General features: G+C 36.5%; 1 protein-coding gene across 1 annotated transcript in view; it reads left to right on the top strand.

Annotated features, from left to right (window-relative positions):
• The first annotated feature begins 7270 nt into the window (after positions 1 to 7270).
• The window catches only part of KCNK15 (potassium two pore domain channel subfamily K member 15), an 83153-nt gene continuing 66525 nt past the window's right edge, over positions 7271 to 23898 (top strand). The window contains exon 1 of the mRNA XM_044090004.1: positions 7271 to 8013. Coding sequence (XP_043945939.1) covers positions 7725 to 8013 — 289 coding nt within the window. The 5' untranslated portion in view covers positions 7271 to 7724. The remainder of the gene's footprint in view (positions 8014 to 23898) is intronic.

Genomic DNA, 23898 nt, shown 5'->3' with positions numbered 1-23898 from the left:
ACTCTTTTCATTAAATTTGCTTGACATCAGAAGAAAGAGATCTCTATCTAGATTATCATTTTAACTGCCTTAATACTCTATCTCCCTTCCACTCCCAACCTCTTATTTTATTCCACCTGTTTAAGACCATCCTGAATGCTTCTGTTGATTCCCTCTGTACCGCCCATTCTGGCAGGTACTTCCATAGGTTGACAACCCCTATGCGAAAAATACCTTTTGGAGCTCTAGAGAATAGCCATTTCATACATTTTATTTTCTGTACCTTCTGCCTTTCCCCTCTATCCTTGATGTTCTAAATGGCCCATTCAAATCTCCATAACATGGCCTTATGCATCAATAATATGTCAACTGTATCTTTTCTGACTTCAGGTGAAAAGAGTGGGATCTCCTATTGTTTTCCTAGGCATATTCATTTCTTTTAATATCACATATTTTTCTGGTAGCTTTCTTTTGAATTTCATCAAGCAAATTGATATAATTTTCATGAAATGTCCTCCAAAACTGCACAAAGAACTCAACATGTGGTTCCACTAATTCCTTGCAGAATGGAAGCATTTCCTCTTGTAATCTATAACTCATCCCACCTTGAGGATGCACCCTTGCATTCTGGTTACTGTTTCTACTGCCCTCTCACTCTGTTCCTGTGGTCTAGTCCAGATTCAGTCAACAAGCCCAGATTCTTTCCCTTCTGTTGTCATCGCCTCAGCTCAACTCAGATGATTTTTCACATGATGGTCACTGTGGCCCAAATGCAGTTATCCTAAGCCATGTCTATTTTAGCCAGTTATACTCTTATTTCTTTTATATCTCATTAATTCACCTCATCACAGAATATAATGTTGAAATTTCAGTTTTAAACAAAACATATAGTCCTCTTTAAATACAACCCATATTCTTAACTAAAGAAATCATTGTCTTAGAAAATAAACCTGTTCAGAAAAACACAGGGGGCTGTCACTCTCTTTGGTATATAGACTCCTGAGGAATAAGTTCTGCATTGTTTTAAATGCAGTAACTGACTTCAGCTTGTCTGACTATCCCTATCATGAGCATATAGCACATGGAGCTAACAATTTGGCTGGATAATCTTATATCTAAAATTACTACTGATAATGATAAAAAGGTGAGAGATCATTTGTAAACCAGCCACCCTGACTCTTGAGCAAACTTCTAAAAATTGTTTAAAAAGGTAGTTCATTAATGAGTTTCAAAAATAAACTTGATTTACATATAGGTTCTAAGAAATACACCGAATAAGAGCAATCACATTCACTGAAGGTGTCTATGCCCCAGGCTTGATGCTACCGCCTATGAACCTATCAATCAGAGTTCACAAGTTTTATTTTACAGAGCATGTGCTTTGGTGCATATTAGAAATGTGCAGAACATAGTCTTAATTGATTTCAGTATATTACAAACTATTTGACAATGCTTGTGGATTGATTATGAAGCAACGGCAAGATATATCTTTCAGTTCAACCATCTTTAAAGTGGGTGAGGTTGGTGGATTTAAAAACTGAAGATGAATTCTCGGAAGTCAGAATAATAATACAAAAACTGAAAACTCTTGATTATGCAAATGGGTAATAAGATATGAGCAGTGAAAATGTTTTTTATTGCCTTTAGACTTACACTGAGGTCAAGCATATTTTATCAACTGGAGGAGAAGTTGTGGATGATAACTAATAAAAAGTTGAAATAATTTATTTGGGAGGAGAAGAGGGCAATAGTAAAGTGAAATAAACTGACTCTCACCCTTGAACAAGGTGTTTCAGGATTACTAGATTTGAAAGGATACTTTAGCGCTATGCAGATAAGGATCACATACATGACTCAAGAAAAAAATATTATAATCATGGTGGAAAAGATGAGGAAACAGGGGGAAAAGTTTGAGAACTAAAGAGAGATTAAGGTTTGGGACCCAGTATAAAATATCACATGATAACTATAAGAATCAATTAGAGGAGGTTAGAAAAGATTTGGGAAAGAGAGTGGAAAGGCAATTTACAAAGGAACAATGGGTAGAAATCAATCTGTAAGGCTCCAAAGTATAGAACAAAGTCGAAAAGGTTTAGGATTTTTACATGGAGGTGTATACGGGTATTTTTATACAACAAGCAGACTTCAAAGTTTTTCCTCTGGTAGATAGGAAATGCTGTAGGTGTGATGAATAAGTGAGCAGTAATTAGAAACATGTTTTTTGGGAATGCAGCAAGTTGGCAATTTTAAAAATTCTCTAAAGAGCACTTTGATTGAAAAGTTTACTGCTTTCGGCTGTCAAAAAATAATAAATAGGAAAAGCAAATCAAAGTCTAAGCTATCTGTAATTGAAGTATTAAATATTGTAAATGGGATAAAAGGAGTAGCGGTATGATCTTTAGAAAAGGGAAGGAGCAAATTTCTGGGAACAATCCACCAACAAACACCTTTTTCCATTTTTGCACATGGGGATTGTGTGTCATTTCAACAGTAGCAATCATCTAGAGTCAAGTTTTACACTGCCCGGTGGCTAGCCCTGCCACAGTAATTCATTCATGCCACACACTTGACCTATGGCCAGTTTAGAGTATCCAATCCATCTAATGCATGTCTTCAGAATGTGGAAGAAACTCATGTGAACACAGGGAAGACATGCAGACTCTGGACAGAAGGTACCCCAGCCAAGAATCAAACCAGGGAACCTCTTCCTGTGAGGCAACAACACAATCTGCTGCACAGCTGTGCCACCTTTGGAAACAACACATGATGAATAATGTCCATTAGGAAGAGTGAGGTTTAGGGGAAGGCAGGGAATGAGCAATTTATGCAATGTTGGAGTGAATAAAAATTATTAAAAAGGAAACATTTAATAAAATGATTGAAAATAGCAATGAAGAAATGTTGCAATGGTTTGTTTTTCTTTTCTATTAATGCGTGCATATTCAGGTTACCATTTAAAATGTGATGATTTACTAAAGAAGTTTAAAAAAATTAGAAGTTTTATGTCACATGCACACTGTAATGTAGCATTTGTATTATTTACTGTTAAAATTAATGATTTTTTAAAAAAACAGCATCTCTATTTTCACTGCACTCAGTTGTGTACTTTGTTTCTAAGGAGACACACTTCCTTACAAAATGCGCACTGCTCTCTTATTCCCAAAATGTTTGCTTGAGCTATTTTATTAATGGCATTTCAGACTACTTAGTAGTACCTGTGCTGTTCCTGGTTGAAACATCAGCACTTATTAGAGATCTGTAATGAAAGCTACATGCCACAGAACTCAAGCATGCAGAATTTAGGTACCCAGATGTTTGGAAAACATGTACTCATGGATGCACAGATCATACACAAACAAACAAAATGCAAAAAAAAAAAAAGAAAGAAAAAACATTTTTGAAAGGACAAGTCAGCATCATGCCTCATATGGGGGCTGAAGGTCTTACCCCCCCCCCCCACAGGTCATTATTCTACTCTGATATCACTGCATCTTGGATGAGGTGTGATTACTAATACTGTAAAAGATGGTGTCAATCATTCTCCACTAGACTGTGACCTTGGCAACTACAAAAACATGAGTTCCCATTGTAAATTTGTAGACTGCATGTATGATCTGTTAAACAGTGATTGCAGGGAAATACATCCTTAATACAAAATTACTGCATCTCAAAGAATTATCTTTCCTTAGGTGTAGGTGAAATCTCAGAGTTAGTGTGTGTATATATATATATATATATATATATATATATATATATATATATATATATATATATATATATATATATGGGCACGTTTCACTTCACCTAAAACCCATTTCACCTAAACTCATTTCACTGAGACCAAATCACCTAAAGTTCATTTTACCGAAAACTCATTTCACCTAAAACCCATTTCACTGACAAGTAGTACTCTAATACAATTGAAAGGTATATGTCCTTTTCCCCACTGTAGAGTGATCCTGGTGTTAGAATATATATTAAGGGGGGTGGGGGGTGCAGCCCCCCATAATGGGGGGTGTGGGGGGGCAATGCCCCCAACTAGTTGTCTTTTACCAAATAATGTAAAGCAAAACCAGACAACATGAAACCAAAATAACTGGGGGGGCTACGCTCCCCACACACCCCCAATGTGGGGGGGCTGCACCCCCCTTAATATATATACTAACTCCAGGATCACACTACAGTGGGGAAAAGGACATATACCTTTGATTTGCCTTATTGTACCACTTGTCAGTGAAATGAGTTTTAGGTGAAATGAGTTTAGTTGAAATGGGTTTTAGGTGAAGTGACACGTACCCATATATATATATATATATATACACACATATACATACACACACACATGCACACACACACACACACACACACACACACACACACACACACAAAGAAGTAAGTAGTGGGGATGAGGGGATACAGCCCTCTGTAATAGGGTGCAGACTGAATTGCCCCATGCAGAAACATGTTGTAGGTGTAACAGCAAGTTTTATACTTCACTGTTATGACCAAAGGATTATGCATACTGTTTTGGTGTTTCTCGATTACATTAAAGAGTCTCAAAATTGCAATAGGGCAACCAAAAATGCCATCAGCTTCGAGCATTAAGAAATCTGTTCTATATGAAGTGTGCAACAGTATGGCAGCATGTGCCACCTCAAGCAATTAGGCTAAAGCAAACATGATATGAGCAGCTACATGTCAAAATGTAACTGCAAGCCATTTTGGGAATAGAATGCCTATCTATTGCATCTTTTTAAAGACAGCTTTTCCAAATGTCATTGTAGAAAAAAAATATTTGGTTGAAACTCTCAGGACAGAAATGACTTTGCTCTTATTACAATGCAAAGCAAACATGATAGTGCAGTCAGCCCCAAAGGCTGCTAACAACTTCACACATAACATATTTACAAAATACCCATATAGCCTTGTTTCTTTTGTCAGTGGGCTAGTTGTACTGCTCTTAAACATTTGGGAAACAGCAGAGGTATGTTATGGGATTGATTTCTCATGTCATCCTCTACTGATTATTTGATTCCACTGTCCAAGATACAACATACTGAAACATCTTTTGGCATTAATGTATTGTGGCATCTTTCAGGAGCTAGTTATAAAGTGTATAATTCCCAAATAAGTACAAATCACAAGTAAAATGCAATCATGTAGTGCATAATCTGATGCATTCAGAAAGGATTTATCGGAACAATAAATGTTGTTTCAAAATATTCATTTAAAAAAGAATATAAAGACAGTGACTATTTTAAAAGAAATGAAAAATAAATGATTAACATGAAAAGTTAAGAGAGTAAAATATATGCAAACATATAAAGTTAAGTGGAGAATGTTTAAGGCTAAAAGCTGACAAAAATAACTTACCCAAAGCAAATGTTAAGGCAGAACTGACATTATATAATGATATATAAAATATGGAAACATGCTCTGCATGTTGTAAAAAGAACAAGAATATAGGTATAAAAACAATAATGTAGTTTATCAATGAAGGAAAAAAAATAATAATAAAACCATTGTATTTCTTCATTTGGTATGGGGGACATTTATCAACTTCTGCTTCTAGAACCAGATTGAACTTGTAATAATCTTTTGTGATGATTTTCCCAAATAATCTACAGACTTCCATCAGTGACAAGACTACTAACCACGTAAGGGATATATTTTTTTAAATGTACTGGTATTCATACTTCTGTAATTCAAACAATGATGCAGAGCAGAGGTCAGGTTTAGAGCAAAATCAGCCATGCGCTTCGCGTACGTATATACGCCGATTTGTACTCCCAGAGACTTTCTGGAAACTAATAATAAATAAAACGCAAATATGTCTACCATTTTATATTAATATTAATTGTATACTTTACATATTTGCAAACACACTTGCACAAATCATAAAGTCCCTGCATAGCGGGGAAGATGACTTTCTTGTTTTAGCAACCAGTGGAGAGCCAAGCGCACTCCAAAGAGTGCACATTATTTTTAGTTGAAATGCGGTAAAGATTTCATGCAGTCTTGTTTGCGCTTTGGCATAAATCAAAGAGATCTTCATCTCTAAAGGGGAAAAAATCCTTGATAAGTTCTGGACAGTGCCTCCGGCAAAACGAAAGGGTGATGGTGCCAAAATATTAATAAGCGTTTGCCTCTTGAAATGCATACAGTGTTTTACATCAAAGACAAAGGCAACTAATAAGGCATATTACACTGTGACATTATTCCCTCCGAGAAAAATAATTATGTATTGGTTTGAAATGCATTTGTCTGCAACTTGGCAAAAACTGTGATTCCTGTTTCTTTAGTATATAAGGAAATCAGAAGCATAATCACAGATGCTAATGGGCTGGGGCTGCGTGCTACAGATCCAAGTCTTGGTATATAGCTCTCAACTGCTTTGATTTACAAGGAAAGCTGGTATATCCTTACCTTCAAATTTGTACTTACTCAGCCTAAGTTTAATGATGCCTTTAATAAATCAAAAGGTATTTATAACTGCAGACATGCATTTTAAATAATTCAGGTTTATACGTGTATGTGCATTTACATACATGCATACACATGCAATTTTCTTATAAACTGCAGTTTCTTGTAGGTAATTATGTCTGTCAGTGTCTTCAAAATAGTCATAAATTACTAATTTTCAGCAATTGGTTCTTATCTTACTTGTCAGTGTATCAGGATAAAGGAACTCTTTGAATGTATAGTCCGTATCGTGAAGGATCAGTAGAGCTATTTTCATTTAATGAGAGGCTGTTTTATCTTTGTATATAACGCTACGCTAGAACTAACGGTAAAAAATATATACAAATATATATAAAAATATCCAAAGAAAACTGCAATGCAAGCTCTGTAATTCATTTAGTTGCTTGTTCGTCTAGGGCATACCACGTCCAGTTCCTAATTTAGCTTGCACCATTTGTCTAATTAAGGTAGCCATTATTTGCGACAGCCAAAGTTTGCTGTCAGAGTGACCAGCATCTGCAGCATCAGAGTTTAGGCAAGGAAAGACAAACCAGAGATGTCAGAACTGGTTGAGTGCAGTGGATCGCTCTGGACTTGTTGCGCTGCATCAGCAGCAACTAATTACTATGGCAACAACTCCACTCTGCCTCCAGAACTTGGTGGAGTTTAGGGCTTCACAATATCAGCTGTGATTGCTTGAAAAGGTGTGGTGCGTGTTGGGGGAGGTGTATTATACACTAACAAATCGGAGGGTATTGCAGCCTTTGGGGGTAGGTACTATTAAAATTGTATATCTCAAAGGAGGCTCTCACCGAGACGTTTGTTTGCGCTCCCTCATTAAATACATCTTGCATGCAGGTTACTAGCTAACCACTGACAACTGACATGAGATTGACAGTGAAGGGTTACTACAGATGTGAGGACCATGCTTCAAAGCAGTAGTGATAGAAAGGAGCAGATCTACGCAGCGTTCTTTTAAAGCACCTAACTTAATCTTCATGTCATGGCACTCTTTTACAGAATTGGTTCATCTTTCTGGCAATGTGTGTTAAACTGTTGCACAATTTACTGTTCCTATCATTGGCCATAGAAGAAGGACATTTTCTAGTTCTGTATGCCAGACACTTCCGTGGATCATGTGCAGATGGTCACTAACTGCTGCTTCTGAGAAGCAGCGCACAGGTTTGCAAAAGCTGCTTCTTCTCCAAAGCTGCCAGCCGGGTGCCAGATCTGCCACCCCTGGCACTTCTTCCCTGCAGTACTGCTTAAATGTGTCAGCTTAGATGAAGATGAAGAAGCAGAACGTGCGGACCCTGTCCCTAATCCTCTGCATGTTTTCCTACTTGCTGGTGGGGGCAGCTGTTTTTGAAGCGCTGGAGTCGGAATTTGAGAGCACACGCAAGCGGCTGCTGGAGCAGAAGCGCAATGAACTGAAGAAAAAGTACCGTTTCTCTGACGAGGACTACCGGGAGATTGAAAGGGTGGTGCTGCAGTCTGAGCCCCACCGGGCAGGAAGGCAGTGGAAATTTGCTGGGTCCTTCTACTTTGCTATAACCGTGATAACTACCATAGGTGAGTGACTGCTACTTCCTAAACCAATGAATATCCAGCAGCATGTGCCTGTCAAGGGGATAGCAGGAGATGAGGGTTAAGTTGGATGCCTGCTAAGGTAATCAGCTACTCACTAAATGCCTTTTGAAGGAAAGATTCGTAAGTGTTAGTTCAGAATTCAACGCATGAAATTACTTTCCAGACAAGGCATCTGAAATGTTTAGCTAATGTTCCTAGGGTGATAAGCTAAGGTAGTTGCCTCATAATACCTTCTCCACGAATAAAAGTGGTGCTAATACAAGAGGCAACCCAGCATATATCTACTGGTCCAACGTATATTCTACTTATATATTTAAGGGGATAAAACCAACGTTTGTCATTTGTTTGCTCAGTGAACCTGTGTAGAGGTGTGTAGCAGTGCATACCAGACTAAAATGTTAACCTTTGTCAGTAAATCTAATTTAACACACAATCTAACACAGCTGTTATGCAGGTAGAATCAACCTTGTGTCAAGTGTTAAGACAGAATATCTTAAAGTTTCTTAGACATACCCATTTGTATGGGTTTTCTGCACTAAAGCCTTTTTTTGTTTGTTTAACTGGGCACACAGCTCCAAGATTTCTCTACAGTGGGGAAAAAATAAATTTCCCAATCCCCACCGTTTGCAATGTCACACAAATTTAACACCAGAAGAATTGCTCAAATGAGTTTTGATCACTTCTTCTGATGAGAAAAACAATCAACATTATGAACATTTGATTATATGGATGTTTTCCATATAAAATCACTGATGATGATGTCTATTTTGACAACACACAGAGCTGTGAGATTGACAATGCTCAGGTTTGCAGTAACAACATTTTTGTGATATAGATTACAGGTTGTGCTAATCTATGAAAACAGTATTAAAATGTAAGTATTTCTTTTCCATTTAAAGTTGTCAATACTCATACAAGTAAATGCACTTCTTAAGAACGGTCCATACATAGATAAATTCTCAAAATAAATACAAAAAATTTGTCAGTTTCTTGGAGGTAGAGCTTGTTAAATCTTGTTCTTTTGCAGTGGTGGTTTTATGTGTCATTTTTACTTATTTTGGAAAAATAACCATGCAGTACATTAATAATTTAAATAAACTCCATCATGGTAAGAATACAAAAAGAGGCCAGAGATAAATTAGAAGACCAGGACAGAACTTTAAAACAAGTCATAATAAAACAGAATGGTTTGCTGAAAGAAGAGTAGGATTTGTAGGGTTTATATAGATCTGGGATGGGTAGAAGGGGGAACAGAACTAGACAAAGTATAGCAGAGGTCGGCACTAGAGAATGACTTACATCAAAGACATTTATACAGCTGGTACAGGATCTCAAGTTACAACAGGAAGTGAATTCCATGTTGGAGGTGTAGTAAATTACAAACAGACAGTAGAGATGTGTGCTGAGAATGTGAGGAGGTACGAAATAGCACAAATGAGGCAAAGTTGGAAAAAAATATAGTAGAGAGGCAAATGACTAACTGCTTTCCACATCTGGAATACAGGCAGGTAAAGGTCATTGGAACAATGGATTACGAAGGGAAACATTAGTAATGGTGGGGATGGTGAAAAGAGAAAAAGCTAAAAGGCAGGGAAATATTATAGTTTTTGGAGGAGACAGCTAAGCTTTGGCTAAGAAAGATAGACCTTTTTATAGTGGTGTTTGACTACCAAAAAGAATGACTCTCGACTAAGAGTCCATATTGTAAGTGGCAGTGGTCATTTAAAGCATTTAAGTCCAAAGATGACTATCCTACTGCATACTCACTGGACTTCTATCAGATGACCACTACATCTTGTTAACAAGAGCACTGAAAATTGCAGTATCTCAAAAAGAACCCTCCAGAACTTCTAAAAATTAAGCAATCCTGTGATACAAAGCTAGATCTGAGTGAAGGTAGTTTAAATATCTGCAACTTTATCTTTGGATCTGCAGGTGACAAAGTACAATTCAGAGCTTTAAATGATGGCGTATGGTATATTGTCATGTGTCACCATTACCACTTTCAACTCTGACTGACAGCTGTGCTAAGTTCGGCCTGTGCATCTTACTTTATCTTCATATCATTAATATGTATACATTCATTTGTAAATTATAGTTCAGTTGTAATGGTACAACCTGTTCCTAGCAACAAGCACACAGTTTCAGACATATACATACTTACATCTTTCATGCATTCCTTCATAGCTTTAGCCATACTGGCAGAGAATCTTTTAGATGGCCATTTTCTGAATTAGTTTTTAATTTGTAAATATATATTATAATAGAAAATTAGCATAATAGGAGACAAATACATTAAACAACTTTTCAACGGATATTTGGGACTACATTATTATGGTAAAGTATGGTACAATGTGACCACAGCTCTGGTACATTTAGAACTATACTATGATTTTATAGTAAATATTCATTACATTTCATTTTTGTTCAGTCTTTATAAGAAATCCCCTCACAACCCCATCCCAGAAAAGCTTAAATTTCAAATCAATAGTTTCTGGCAAAAGAAAAACCTCTTTTTTCATTAGCAAAAATCACAGTACTTACAGCAGTATGTTAAACTGCAGAAAGTGTTTCGCCCAGCTAAGTAAGTATGAATAGTGAGAAGAAATATTTCTTCTTGCAAATGCATAATATAAATAAACAAAGTAACAAAGTAGTAACAGTTACTTAAAAAGTGAAGCTTTTTCAAACTTCTTATAAAACATCACTCATCCATTCTGTCATTATTGTCAAAGCATATTTTAACCATATCCTGTAAAATGGGAATAAAAGAAATGGAAAACGGACCTCAGGATTTTTAATAATTTAAAAGGAAAATGTTGCAAATACTTTGTAGCTTTGATGAGTGTGTACTGTGCCCTGAATATATGTGTCTTCTGTTATTTATATTACTTCCAGTAGATGTTTAACTGAGTGACTAAGGAATAAAGTACTACTCTCTCATAACTGGAGATTTTCATTTAAATTCTTACGTGTGTCACAACTGAAATGAAGTTTTCATAATCCACACATTAAAACCATTCAGGCAGATGTGAAATGACTTCTTAGTAATCACTAGCCTTCACTCAGAATAGGGTATTTATTAAATAAGACCAGAGGCAGAAGCTCTGCATTTCTTCCTCTTTGGCTTATATTTCAGTATTTTCCACCAATTTGTATGTTTATTTCTCTTTCACTATCCTTCTGCCCCCACAACACTTTCAGTCCTACCATTGTGTCTCCATATCCTAGAAATATACGTACATGTGATTGTGCACATGACTGCATCATTTTAGGGTAATATTAAAGTGGGATTTGAGTTCATCATTGGGAATATTTCTTTCAGTCATTTTCTACATTTATATTTATATTTAAAATAAAAGAACTATGAAACCTTTGTTATTCTACTGAATTAAGCAACAGGACTCAACATAACATTTTATTGTATATTCATCAGCGGACCAATATACTAAAGCAGTTGACTGAGTATAGTAATGTATTATCAAGCATTTCTTTGTATTACCACTTGTGGAAGAACCTGAATTAGCTCTTTATATAGTAAAAACATGTAACATTTTTCATAACTTTTAGCTAGCATTGATTTATTTGGATCTCTGTAATTTCCTCTCACATTTGCTTCATCTCTCATGAAACTGATTTTTGTGACTAAAATGAACATTACAGGTCAAAAGTATATCATATTCTACAGTTACAGATATTTTATTCATCAGAATATGCATGTTGATACACACTTTCTTGAACTATGAAGAAACTTAACAGCAACTGTATTTGAAAACTGTCTGTGATTCGTCACTGCTGTCCCTCATTATTGTCTGCTTGCATCTGATTTTTTTGACTTAGAAATGTTTCACTGGTCACATGTAGAGGTGAAAGGCTATGTAAAGAATGTACCCAGGAATGCAAGTATATAACTGTGTTGGTTTGCCCATAGCTGCCTCCATAACCACTGTTAAATAAAAAGATTTATTACTTTACCAACTTAATTAAACCTATTATGGGGAGTAGATGTCTTCTGAAATAAAAAGCACTCAGCTGGAAACCATTTCCTTTTGTAATTTTTACTAAAGACATCAAAGACATCAGTACACACAGAACAAAAAGGGGCTCTAAGATAACAATAGTGTTATGTAAGTTGTACAAGTAAAGTAATTGTTTATACACACACACACACACACACACACACACACACACACACACACACACACACACACACACACACACACCCATATGCATGCATACACATTGGAGAGTTTGCACACAGATAATATGTATAGCCACTTGAGTAATACAGTTATGACCAAACTGAACACAACTAAGGAATAAAAGGACATTAATGACCATCAGGGTAGTAGCCACCATAACAAATTGCCACTGGTAATATCCACGTACGACTGAAACTACATGACAGATAACAAAAACAGGTGAAAGTCTGAAGATCTGACATCCGGGGAACAACTAATGAAGTACTTGTAGTATCATGACTACATTGCTATATTGCTAGCATGCACTAAATGATTACTACTGTAAGTACTTGTAGTATTGTGACTACATTGCTATTTTACTAGCATGCACTTAATGATTACAACTGCGGTGGTGGTGCTGCGGTAGCGTTGTCATCTCACAGTAAGACGTTGTCCTGTTCGATTCTCAGCTAGAGCGTCTTCTGTGTGGAGACATGCATGAATGGGTGTACCTTTGTTGAAGGTTGTGCATCAGGGCCGGCAACTTGGCACATAAAAAATCTACTGCCAAGCATTAGCAGATCGGAGTTCCGCTGTGGCGACCCCTAAGTGGAAAAAGCCAAAAGACACAACAACAACAACTAAATTATTACAACTGCAAGTACTTGTAGCATTGTGACTACATTGCTATATTACTAGCATGCACTAAATGATTACTACTGTGCGTACTTGTAGCATTGTGACTACATTGTTATATTGCTAGCATGCACTAAATGATTACTACTGTAAGTACTTGTAGCATTGTGACTACATTGCTATATTACTAGCATGCACTAAATGATTATTACTGTAAGTACTTGTAGTATTGTGACTACATTGCTATATTACTAGCATGCACTAAATGACTACTGTTAAGTACTTGTAGTATTGTGACTACATTGCTATATTACTAGCATGCACTAAATGATTACTACTGTAAGTGCTGGTAGTATTGTGACAACATTGCAATATTACTAGCATGCACTAAATAACTACTACTGTAACATCATTTCTGGGTCAGGTCAAAGCATGATGTAAAACTTAATTTTATAGATGAAAGACATCAAAGCAGTAGTTCTATAACTTACATGACAACCATTAGCCTAAGCCCTGGCTTCTTTTTCTAAACACTAAAAACTGCATTTTGTAAAAGACATCATGAAATTAAGCAGTGCAATGTCAGATACATTAACTTAGTGTGTGGTACCTCAGTTCTCTCATTTTCAGTCTTATTAGAAAACTTTTAGCAGAAGAGTCAGTGGCATGATGCATGACAGATCACAGTTCTATACTTCCTCCATTACTGCAAAGAACAGTTTATCAAACATAAAATATCTTCACAGGCTGCATAGTTTACTGTTTAGCACTAAAAAACCTAAACTCGAGAGATGAGCAAACACTTGGAGAGCCATTGTTTCAGCACCGTTCTTCTTTATCCTACATTACACAAAAGGCTGAAGCATCCTGCTCAGCTGAACAGAGAAGTACACTGTCCACTATAGCTGTTACCTTATCCCAAAGACTAAGCCAAAATGTGTGCTTTTAGGAAACAAGTAATGGTAACTATATATGACCTCCCTTATTCTCTCAGTAAGGCTGTCACTGATGATATAATGACTCTTTATTGTAGCTGAAGCAATAAGCAACTCTAAACACTATCTCCACCTGATCTAGGTCATTATTGTACCATAATACATCCTTATTGGACTTTAATGCATTAAACATTATGTCGGCATAGTAAATTGGAAAAAAATGTAATCCCTTTATCTCCTTTTTTTATTTAGTAAAAAAAGTATTTTTTTAATATGCAGAGTTTTTCAATGCTGAGTTCCTCCAAGAGATCATAGCTTTTGCATAGGCATCTATGTTCTAAATGGCTTAATGTTTGCAAAGTTATGGATTAAATGATGTAAATCCTAGAATGTTTAGTTTCTATTACCAAATAGCCTATTTCCAGTAACAGTGCACGTACATTTCTGCAGAATCATTGGTGTCTCTAGCAATTAATAAGATCACAGCAGTTTATGCTACCAGCATATTCTTCTTCAAGTTTGAAGCTTATCAGACCAAACAACTGCCCTCTTTGGCTCAGCTGAGAGAAAGCTGTAAGGTAAATATATGTAAAGCCTTGCAAAGCAAGTGGAGAAAAATCATCATTTTAATGTTTACAGGCTTCTATGTTTCATGCAGTAAACTTGCATTTCACCTTGTTTTCTATGTTTCATTTTATGGCCTCATGTGCAGCAAACGTGGAGGAAATATGGCATAATATAGATGAACCAAATGTTTAAATACAAATAAAAAAAATCAAAGTGATACATTTAATAAGATGGAAAAGAAAATACAAGACATGGTTCAAGTACATTCATGTTTTTCTTAGGGTTCTGCTTCCTCAGTCCTGTAGAAAGAAATGTGCTAACTCTGAGAACAGGCTAGTCCAATGCTATAAAACAGCAATAGTAATAGGTTCATAGGTTCATAGGTTCATACTAGGCTATCTGCCCTAGGGCATTTATAAGCCTAGCCAGAATGTGTTTGGCTTTCGCCACCCATTTTAAATTTATTTTGCTATGCCCTTTTTCGAGGTTAGTATACTGTGCCTCTATCTAACAGTGACACAGAAGTGATACCCGGGGTAAACCTACGATCTCCCATCCACTCATCAAGATTCCTCTTGAAGAGAGTCAATGAGGGACTCTGCCTAACCTGGACTGGGATTTTATTCCAGAGTGAAGGGAGCCTCTGGGTTATGAATCTGTCCCTCCAGCATGTCCTATTTATTTCAGTGCTGAGGTTCAAGTCTCTCGAGCGCGTAGCTCGATGGGATTTGGATTTTCTGAGGTGCAGCATGTCCATTAATTCCGGGATGGACATGGCTTTATACGTCAGGCACAGATCTCCTCTGAACAGGCGGTATGCCACTGAGTAGAGCTGGAGTTTCTTTAACCGGGCAGCATATGGCATCTGTTTGAGCCCTTTGATCCTCTTGGTGAGGTACTTTTGGGGTCTTTCCAGTTGCTGCAGGTGTCTGGTAAGGTACATCCCAAAAGGGGCATTGTACTCAATTATGGGCCTGATGAGGGATGAGCAAAGAGGTACGATGACCTCCCCTGATCTAGATGTGAATCCCTTCATGATTAGGTGGACTATATAAAATGTTTTTCTAACCACTTTGGCCACGTGGTTGTCAAATGAGAGATTGCTATCAACTTGGGTCCCCAGGTCCCTAATTACTTCTTCTGTACTTAATGGATTTCCACCTATGTGGTAATTTGTGGGCACTTTGTTTTTGCCAAAGGGGATGACTATACACTTTTTGGCATTTAGCTTGAGGCCATGGCTCTGGCACCAGTTGTCTGTTTCTATGAGGCCCTTTTGGAGGATGCTTGTGTCGGCTGGAGAGTCGATTATGGCACCCAGTTTGCAGTCATCTGCGAACTTGGTCAGCCACAGTCCTTCCGTGTTGGCCTGTACCTCCGAGAAATATATACCGAACAAGAGAGGTCCTAGGGCTGAGCCTTGTGGGACACCACTTGTAACTGGTTTGGAGTCTGACATTGCTCCAGCAATTCTAACCATGTGGGTTCTGTCCTTGAGCCAGTTTGCAATCCATCTAGTGACATAGGGGTTTATGCTACTCGAACATCAGTGTTCATCACAATTAAAACTAAATATTATGAGTTTTCACATTAATCATCATCTTGACAAGCTATGGTACTTGTCCAACTCATTGCTTTCTTTGAGTGTATCAATATTGGTGTACTTCCTTTGAATGATTAATACAATGCAATACTGGTCATTATATTTATCTATAGAATATTCGCATCACATATTCAGATATTGTCCTATACAAACATGTTTCTTCACAGTCCCCAAAAACCTGCCCAAGACATTTTTTGAGGGATTCTTTCTAATTCAGTTAGTAGAATGAAATTCTAGTGGTCTGAAATATAACAAGACATGGTCATAAACAAAATAATGCATAATAATTGGTTTTAGAGCTGAGGACTGCTTTTTTTTTCTGTCCCAAATCTTCTCCTCTTCCTGTGCAAAAAAAAAAGATTTGTTGCCATACTATACAGGCAGTGCTACTGAGTTTGCTTCAGAAAATAATAATAGAACATTATCTTATTGCCCATCTTACCATGGAGCAACAATACTTGACAGCGCCACCTATCTCTGAAAAGTATAATAATAAATAAATGCACACATGTATGTATATATATATATATATATATATATATATATATATATATATATATATACACACACACACACACACACACACACACATACATACATAGAATACAATGACATGTTCACGATTATGATATCCATTCAACTGCCTTCTGCTTGATCCAAGGAAATTGAATGAAGGATAGTAGAAAAAAACATATCACTTTCCAGGAATGTAGTAAAAATAAGCATATTTGTTGCAAAACCTTGCAACACTTGAACATTTGATCGAGGTATTATTACTAAGAGTTTAGTGTGGAAGTGCTAGCTGTCTGATACATCTATGGTGAGCAGCACCAAAATGAAAAATAAAAATACAAGATCTGACTTACCAACAAGACTACTTGCCTCTATGAGTTTAGCTGTATCACAAAATGTAATTCCTTGTGGGAAAGCATGCTTTCCTCTTTGCTATAAAACACATATCATTCCACTAGCCTCTGATGACTGAAATTCATTCTGATATATTAAAGTTTCGTATACTCTGAATCCTTTCTCACTCCCTCCTGATCACTTTAACTCTTATACAGTAATTGTTTGTTAAATCACTGACAGCATTCTCCACCAAGGACAATACCACATGTATCCCACAGCCCTACCTTTATATAAAAATGACCTTTTCCTTTTAATGATTTCTTTATATGTTCTGCCTCTCCAGTTATTAATGTAATCCCCTCTGCAGTCATTAGTAACCCCAAGGCTGACAGTTCATAATCAAGGGAAGTCTGCAGGTCCTTCCATGGCTAACAGAATACATTGCCCTGTAAACCTGACACTGCAATCTTTTTCTGCCTTGTCCTGCAGATGACACATTACTTCTCTTAGCTAATGACTAAAATGAAATGAAAATAATATATGGCTGGCATCCAACAAGTTGAATAATTGGCCATGTTGATAAGGGCCTGCTAATATTCTGTCTATGCCGCAATATGAATTTATTTTGTGTTCGTTGTGTGTGTGTGTGTAGGGGGGGGTGTTTGTGAGTGCATCTGTCTGTCTTTTGTAGGCTACCAATATATATTTTTGAACCTTATATATTTTTTTCTTTTTTTATTCTGAAACAAATTTGACCTATCTACAGTCAGCATAGTACTTACCACGTGGAAAATAGTGCTCAAGTGACATAGTACAACATTCATTTTTGTGAATTTCTTTTGAAAGAGGTAAAATGTTACTACAAAGGCTTGGTTTGTGCTGTTGTAGGGTGATTAAGCAGAGAGCAGGGTACAAAGAACAGAGAAAAATATAACTTACCCAAGCATCGCTGTTTCCACCTGCATTGCAATTTATTAAAAATGTGCAAATACAATTAAGCTTATGTGCTTATTTATGCCTGCAGGTGTGTGTGTGTCTGTGAAGAGAAATATAAATAAATATATATATATATATATATATATATATATATATATATATATATATATATAGGTGTATGTCAAAATATTTAATATTCAGAATATCTAACAGAAAACAAATATAACTCAACATAACTAAACTCAAAATATCAAAAAAGAAAGCCTATTTATGAGGAAGGGGGAAAACCCTGCCTGAACCCCCACATGGTGGGCTGTGCCTTCACACCACTTGCAACTTTTATATCAGAATTCCAGGATCAGACAACAGTAAAATGGGCAAATTGCAAGTTTTCAGTATTCTGACGTTTAGATATTTTATGACTGCAACAACTTTTAGACACTTTGATTGCACAACAAATGACTGTCACCAATAACACACGCATACACACACACACACACACACACACACACACACACACATATATATATATATATATATATATATATATATATATATATATATATATACAGACACAGAAACATATATGTGTGTCTATGTGTGTGTGATGAGTTTAAGTACATATTATCTCACATCACATATTTTTTTTTCAGAATGAAAGCCCCACTGCAGCCCTACACCACACTTACTTTACTATTCTCTCTGCAAGGCTAAAGAAAGAGTGATCAATGGCAAGCATTCCAAAACCTGTCTGTTTCTGTAGGGAGCTGTGAGGCTAGACCACCAAGAAGGCACTCATTTGTGCATGAGCACTATGACCTCATGTTTTCTGTGACAAACATCAAATGAATTAAAGACAAGTTGTGTTGCTTATATTCAACAACTGTGACATGACCTTTGGTGTTCTACATAACTGTCTCTAATTTATATGTGGCAAATGTGATGACAAATAGTCACCGTTGTCCCATGCTCACTTTATTTGATTGGGTCATTCTTGAAAACAAGCTATGTTCTATTCACCTTACATTTGTCCCCTCACTAATGCATAAATCAACCAGTCCTGTCCTTATTAACCTATTAATCCTCCACACAAGCATCAGGTATTAGCGATGATTTAAGGAAAGCCATAAACAAGATGAAGAAGCAAAAAAGCTCGAGGGCCAGATGGATTCCCCATAATTCAGGATTCAGACAATGATACATAAAAGTATAAGGTGGGACAGGATAACAATTTTAGCAAAAAGGGGGCTAGAAATGGAATAAGCTGGAAATTATAGGAGTGCCTCTTTGACTAATGTATATATCAAGATTCTGGCAAAGACTTTGGCAGAAAGACAGGATGAAGTATTGAGACAAGTAATACAAGCAGGGCAAAATGGTTTTGTGAAAAGAAAGAAGGCATAAGAACTAGTTGGATATGCTGAATGTATACACAGGGAGGACAAGAAACAGGAAAGGAAAGGTCAGGTTGTGCTGTTTGATCAGTAGAAGGCCTATCACGTGATGAGGTGGAAATTCTATAGGAAGAGTCTACATCAAAACAAGTTGGGGAAAAGTTCATATGCTGGATGGAAACTTTGTATTAAGACCCAGAAACTGAAATACTCATAAATGGCAGAGTATCTTATTAGACAAGGATAGAGAGGGAGACCCACTATCGCCAGACCTATTCACACTTGTGATTCAGGAATGACAGTGGAAGTCAGACATAAATTAGCAATGCTTAAAAAAAGAAGGTGTTAAAATCTCAGTTTGTGTTATAGGCAGATGAATGCATGTTAATGTCAGAGGATGAGACAGCAACAATGGAAACTGTAAGAAAGTCATTTTAGACTTTAAAGGAAGTGGGAAACTGGTGCCACAACAAAAAGACAGTGGTAGTAAGCAAGAGGAAATGGGGTGGGTGATATAAGAGAAGCTGTGTTCCTCAATTACCTAGGGCTTTATGCTGGGAACATAATGCGAGAAATAATTGGAGAAAAACTTAAAGGAAGCTGGGAAAAGGAAATGGATACTGTCCACGGACGGGAGGATAAGACGTTTACATTGCTTGGGAAAATTAATATAGCAAGAAGAATGATACTATCAGTAATTCTCCCCCTACTCTGCAACAAACAGATAGACCCCAGGGACACCTACTCTGCAACATACAGATAGACCCCAGGGACACCTACTCTGCAATATAAAGATAGACCCCAGGGACACCTACTCTGCAACATACAGATAGACCCCAGGGACACCTACTCTGCAACATACAGATAGACCCCAGGGACACCTACTCTGCAACATACAGATAGACCCCAGGGACACCTACTCTGCAGCATACAGATAGACCCCAGGGACAAAAGTCTACATAAAAGGCATATAGGACTTAATCAATAAAGATAAAAGAGTGATCGGGGCAAAACTGAGAATGAATAAAAAAGGGGGGGTCAAGGCTCCCATATATCCCAACATATCTATATTTGTATGTATATCTATATATCTATATCTGTATCTATGTCTATATCTACATCTGTATCTATATATCATCACTAACTGAATAGAAATAGATGAGAAGGAAGTTAAGAAAAAGAAAAAAAAATGGGAGATGGAGACATGCAGAAGCTTACTGAAGGACACAGATGCTACAGCATTAAAAGAACTGATGCTTTAAATGGTTGAAGGGACCCAAAAAACTAGGGGGAAGAGAAGATTGTGGGTAAAGATATGGAAAATAATGAAAAAAATTTGGAGGCAAAGTGCAATAGCTCAAGGAAAAAGATTCAGTATGCAAGGAAAAAGATGTCTGGGAAAGATTTAAACAATGGATAAGTTAATACAGAAAAATAGAATACCATAGACCCACTGGTGAACTATTTGGTACTCAGGGACACCTGGAAAAAGAATACAGAGAGGTAAACATGAGAAAGGGACAGACAGGAAAGTTGGACAGAATGAGAGAGGAATGCCCCCTGGAGAAAATGGAAGTGGTTAGGTAAGCAAAGGGCTAAACACATCTAGGAAGAATTATGGAAATGCAATGCAAGGAACACCAGTTGAAAACCCAACTTGTAGAAAATGTATAGAAAAAAAGGTAAATGTAATAGAACAACAGTAAGATGACACTAGAAGTTTAAGAAAAAATGTAGCAGCCCCATATTTTTCAGGAACACATGATTACATCATAATGAATGAGAATAAATTCAATAAGTAGGCACCTAGTATTTATTTGTCATATTCAAGTAATATAGGTGATGCGTGTGAAATTATTAAGAGAAATTAGCACATCCTAACATTGGACCAACATATTAATAGTATGATAGGTTCAAGCCCCTCTTTTAGTTTTAAAAATAAATGCATATTGCAGGGGTTATTATGTTATAATAAGAAGATAGAATAATCAAGTTCCAAGGAGGGATGTTTCCTTGTGGAAGTTGTAATTTTTGTTACCTAGTTAATAATGTAAATAATTTTATGCATCCAGTCACAAAAAGAACATATAGATTTAATGTGGCAGCCACTTGTAAATCAATGAATGTTGTTTATTTGGCACAGTGTTCCGTATGTAAACATGTTTATATAGGGAAGACAAACTGTAGTTTAATGGAGAGAATGAGGGAACATGCTAGAGATATAAAACAGAATAACTGAAATAATTCCTTAGCTAAACATATCATGAACACATCCCAAGAACACAATTTTAAGTTTCAAGTTATAGAGACAGTACCAGAGAATGGCAGGATGGGTGATATTTATAACAAATAGTTGTTTTGGATTTTACATTTGCAGGCTGACAAAGAAGGTGATTAAAAAGATTGAAAAGAAGGAGAACTTATTTATCTTATAATGAAGTTTGATCACATGATTTTATTTTCAGGTTTTATTTTTTTTTTAACATTTGGATGTTAATATATAAATAATGTGTTTTAACTAGATAAACTATGGTCTGATGAAATAGAACTTGTCTACAAAACCACTTAGCATTCTTTGATTTTTATTTTAATAAAAGTTTTCTGCCAGTTATATTGTTTACCTCTTTTTTTCTAATTATGGAAATGCATTTTCTACAATAACGTTTGACGATATAAAAGTATATATTCTCATTTAATTGGCTAGGAAACAAGAGTTTAATTTTTAATCAAGGTGGTTTAAAAGAAGCCTGACTGAAAGCAGCAAGCAAGGAGTTAATTACTCACCTACAAGATCATCTGAAGAAGTGGAAACGTGGAGTGAGAGATCACAGTCAGAACTCTCATGTGATTTGCTGTGGAATATAACCTATTGGTATATTTGCTCACAGAGGTGGATGCAGAGCCTCAGAGAGGCCTGTAGACTTGTTCTTTTGTTTTCATGACTTGTGTCCTAGCAGGGCTGTGTAGACTGAAAAATGCTAAGCAAAGTAACTAAGTTACTGTTTGCTGTACTTGAATCTGCAAAGTCATGTGATTTAACATATATAATGTTTTAGAATTTGCATGCTTTGACGTTATACTCAGAGCATGCTTATTAAGGCTTGTTGGCATTGCATATGTTAACTTTTAGGTGTCAGCATTCGCAACGTCAACATTTGGTAATTTTGGATAGTTCATTTGATCAAAAGCATATTTCATCAAAAAAAAAAAGCAGTGGCACAATTCAACTAAAATTTGTTACAGTGAAAACAGAAAACATCAAAATATATTTCACTGAAAATGTCACATACATTAATTGTATCTCTCAAAGCTTTTTTTCCTGCATTTCCTAACACGAATATACAAACTCCACAATCACACAACTAAAAATAAGAGACACATTGAAACATTCCTGGTGCACATTCACAAACTCCTAAACATAGAGGTACAACATAACAGTGTGTATTAACAAGGCACTAATACTGAGCAGTACAAACTTGCATTGTAATTCCTATTCTCTAAAACCATACCAGTAATCATGTTCCATAGACTTACATAGTTTTAAATCAAATGTGATTCAGTCATTGTGGTTAATTCAAAAGTGCTTTTAATCAACTGCGCCACTGAATTTTGTGTTTAGATAATGCTTTAGCTCTTTCTGTCTTCTCTCTCTATATCTATGTATGTACAATCACATCGCCACAGTAGTCAGGAAATCCTTCTACGTGGCACACCTCATCACTAAAGTGTTCTCCTCCAGAAAAAAAGAGGTCATTGTTCCTCTCTACTCATCACTCATCAGACCCATCATAGAATACAACCCTCTGTTTGGCATGTACATTGCAAGACATCTGCAACATCTAGAAAGGCCACAGAAATACCTCACTAAGAGGATTACTGGCCTCAAACAGATGCCATACTCAGACCGCCTCAAAAAACTCCAGCTCTACTTCATTGCCTATCGCCTACTCAGAGGTAACCTCGGCCTAACATACAAAGCCATGTCAAACCCAGTTCTATTGGACATGCTACACTTAAAGAAACCCCAGTCTCTCCATGCCACACACTCCAGGGACCTAAACTTTGCCACCACAATAAACAGAACATGCTGGAGGAATAGATTCCTGTCCCAGAGACTTCCTATACTCTGAAACAGACTACCCATTCATGTCAAGCAAAGTCCCTCATTAGCCCTCTTTAAGAGGAATCTAGACAGTTGGATGGGAAATAGGAAATTCACCCCGGGGATCAACTGTGTGGCTCTGCTCGTCAGAGGTGCAGGAAAATAACCTTCTTGGGTGGCAAAAGCCAGGGAACGTTTTGACTAAGCTTATATAGGCCCCAGGGCCAATAGCCTAGTACCTACCTATGAACCTATGAATCTATATATATATATATATATATATATATATATATATGTATATATACACACATATATATTTGTGTGAGCTAACATACTCATTGACAAGCACAATCATTGACACTCAAATTATAGCATGCAATCACCTACAAGTAATGCAATGAAACACAATCAATCCGAAAAATAAATCTCACAGAAAAATATGAGGTATGTGTTGAATGCGTTTGAAAATACAGCTTTAGTTTCTTCCCTCTGTAACCAACAACAATAGTAAGAAGTGAAGATGTAAGGTTTAATGTTTAAGTATTGATGCTATTCATGTATAAAAATGAAGATTCTTTGGATTAACGTATATTTTACGAATAATCAGACATCTGTTTGAAAAAGTCTAACATAATTTCATTTGTAATCATCAAATTCGTGTCAG

The sequence above is a fragment of the Protopterus annectens genome, chromosome 12.part0, assembly GCF_019279795.1.
Source record: "Protopterus annectens isolate FY-2018-M chromosome 12.part0, PAN1.0, whole genome shotgun sequence".
NCBI lineage: Eukaryota > Metazoa > Chordata > Ceratodontiformes > Protopteridae > Protopterus > Protopterus annectens.
The sequence above is the reverse complement of the archived record's forward strand: the minus strand, read 5'-3'. Positions and strand labels throughout refer to the sequence as shown.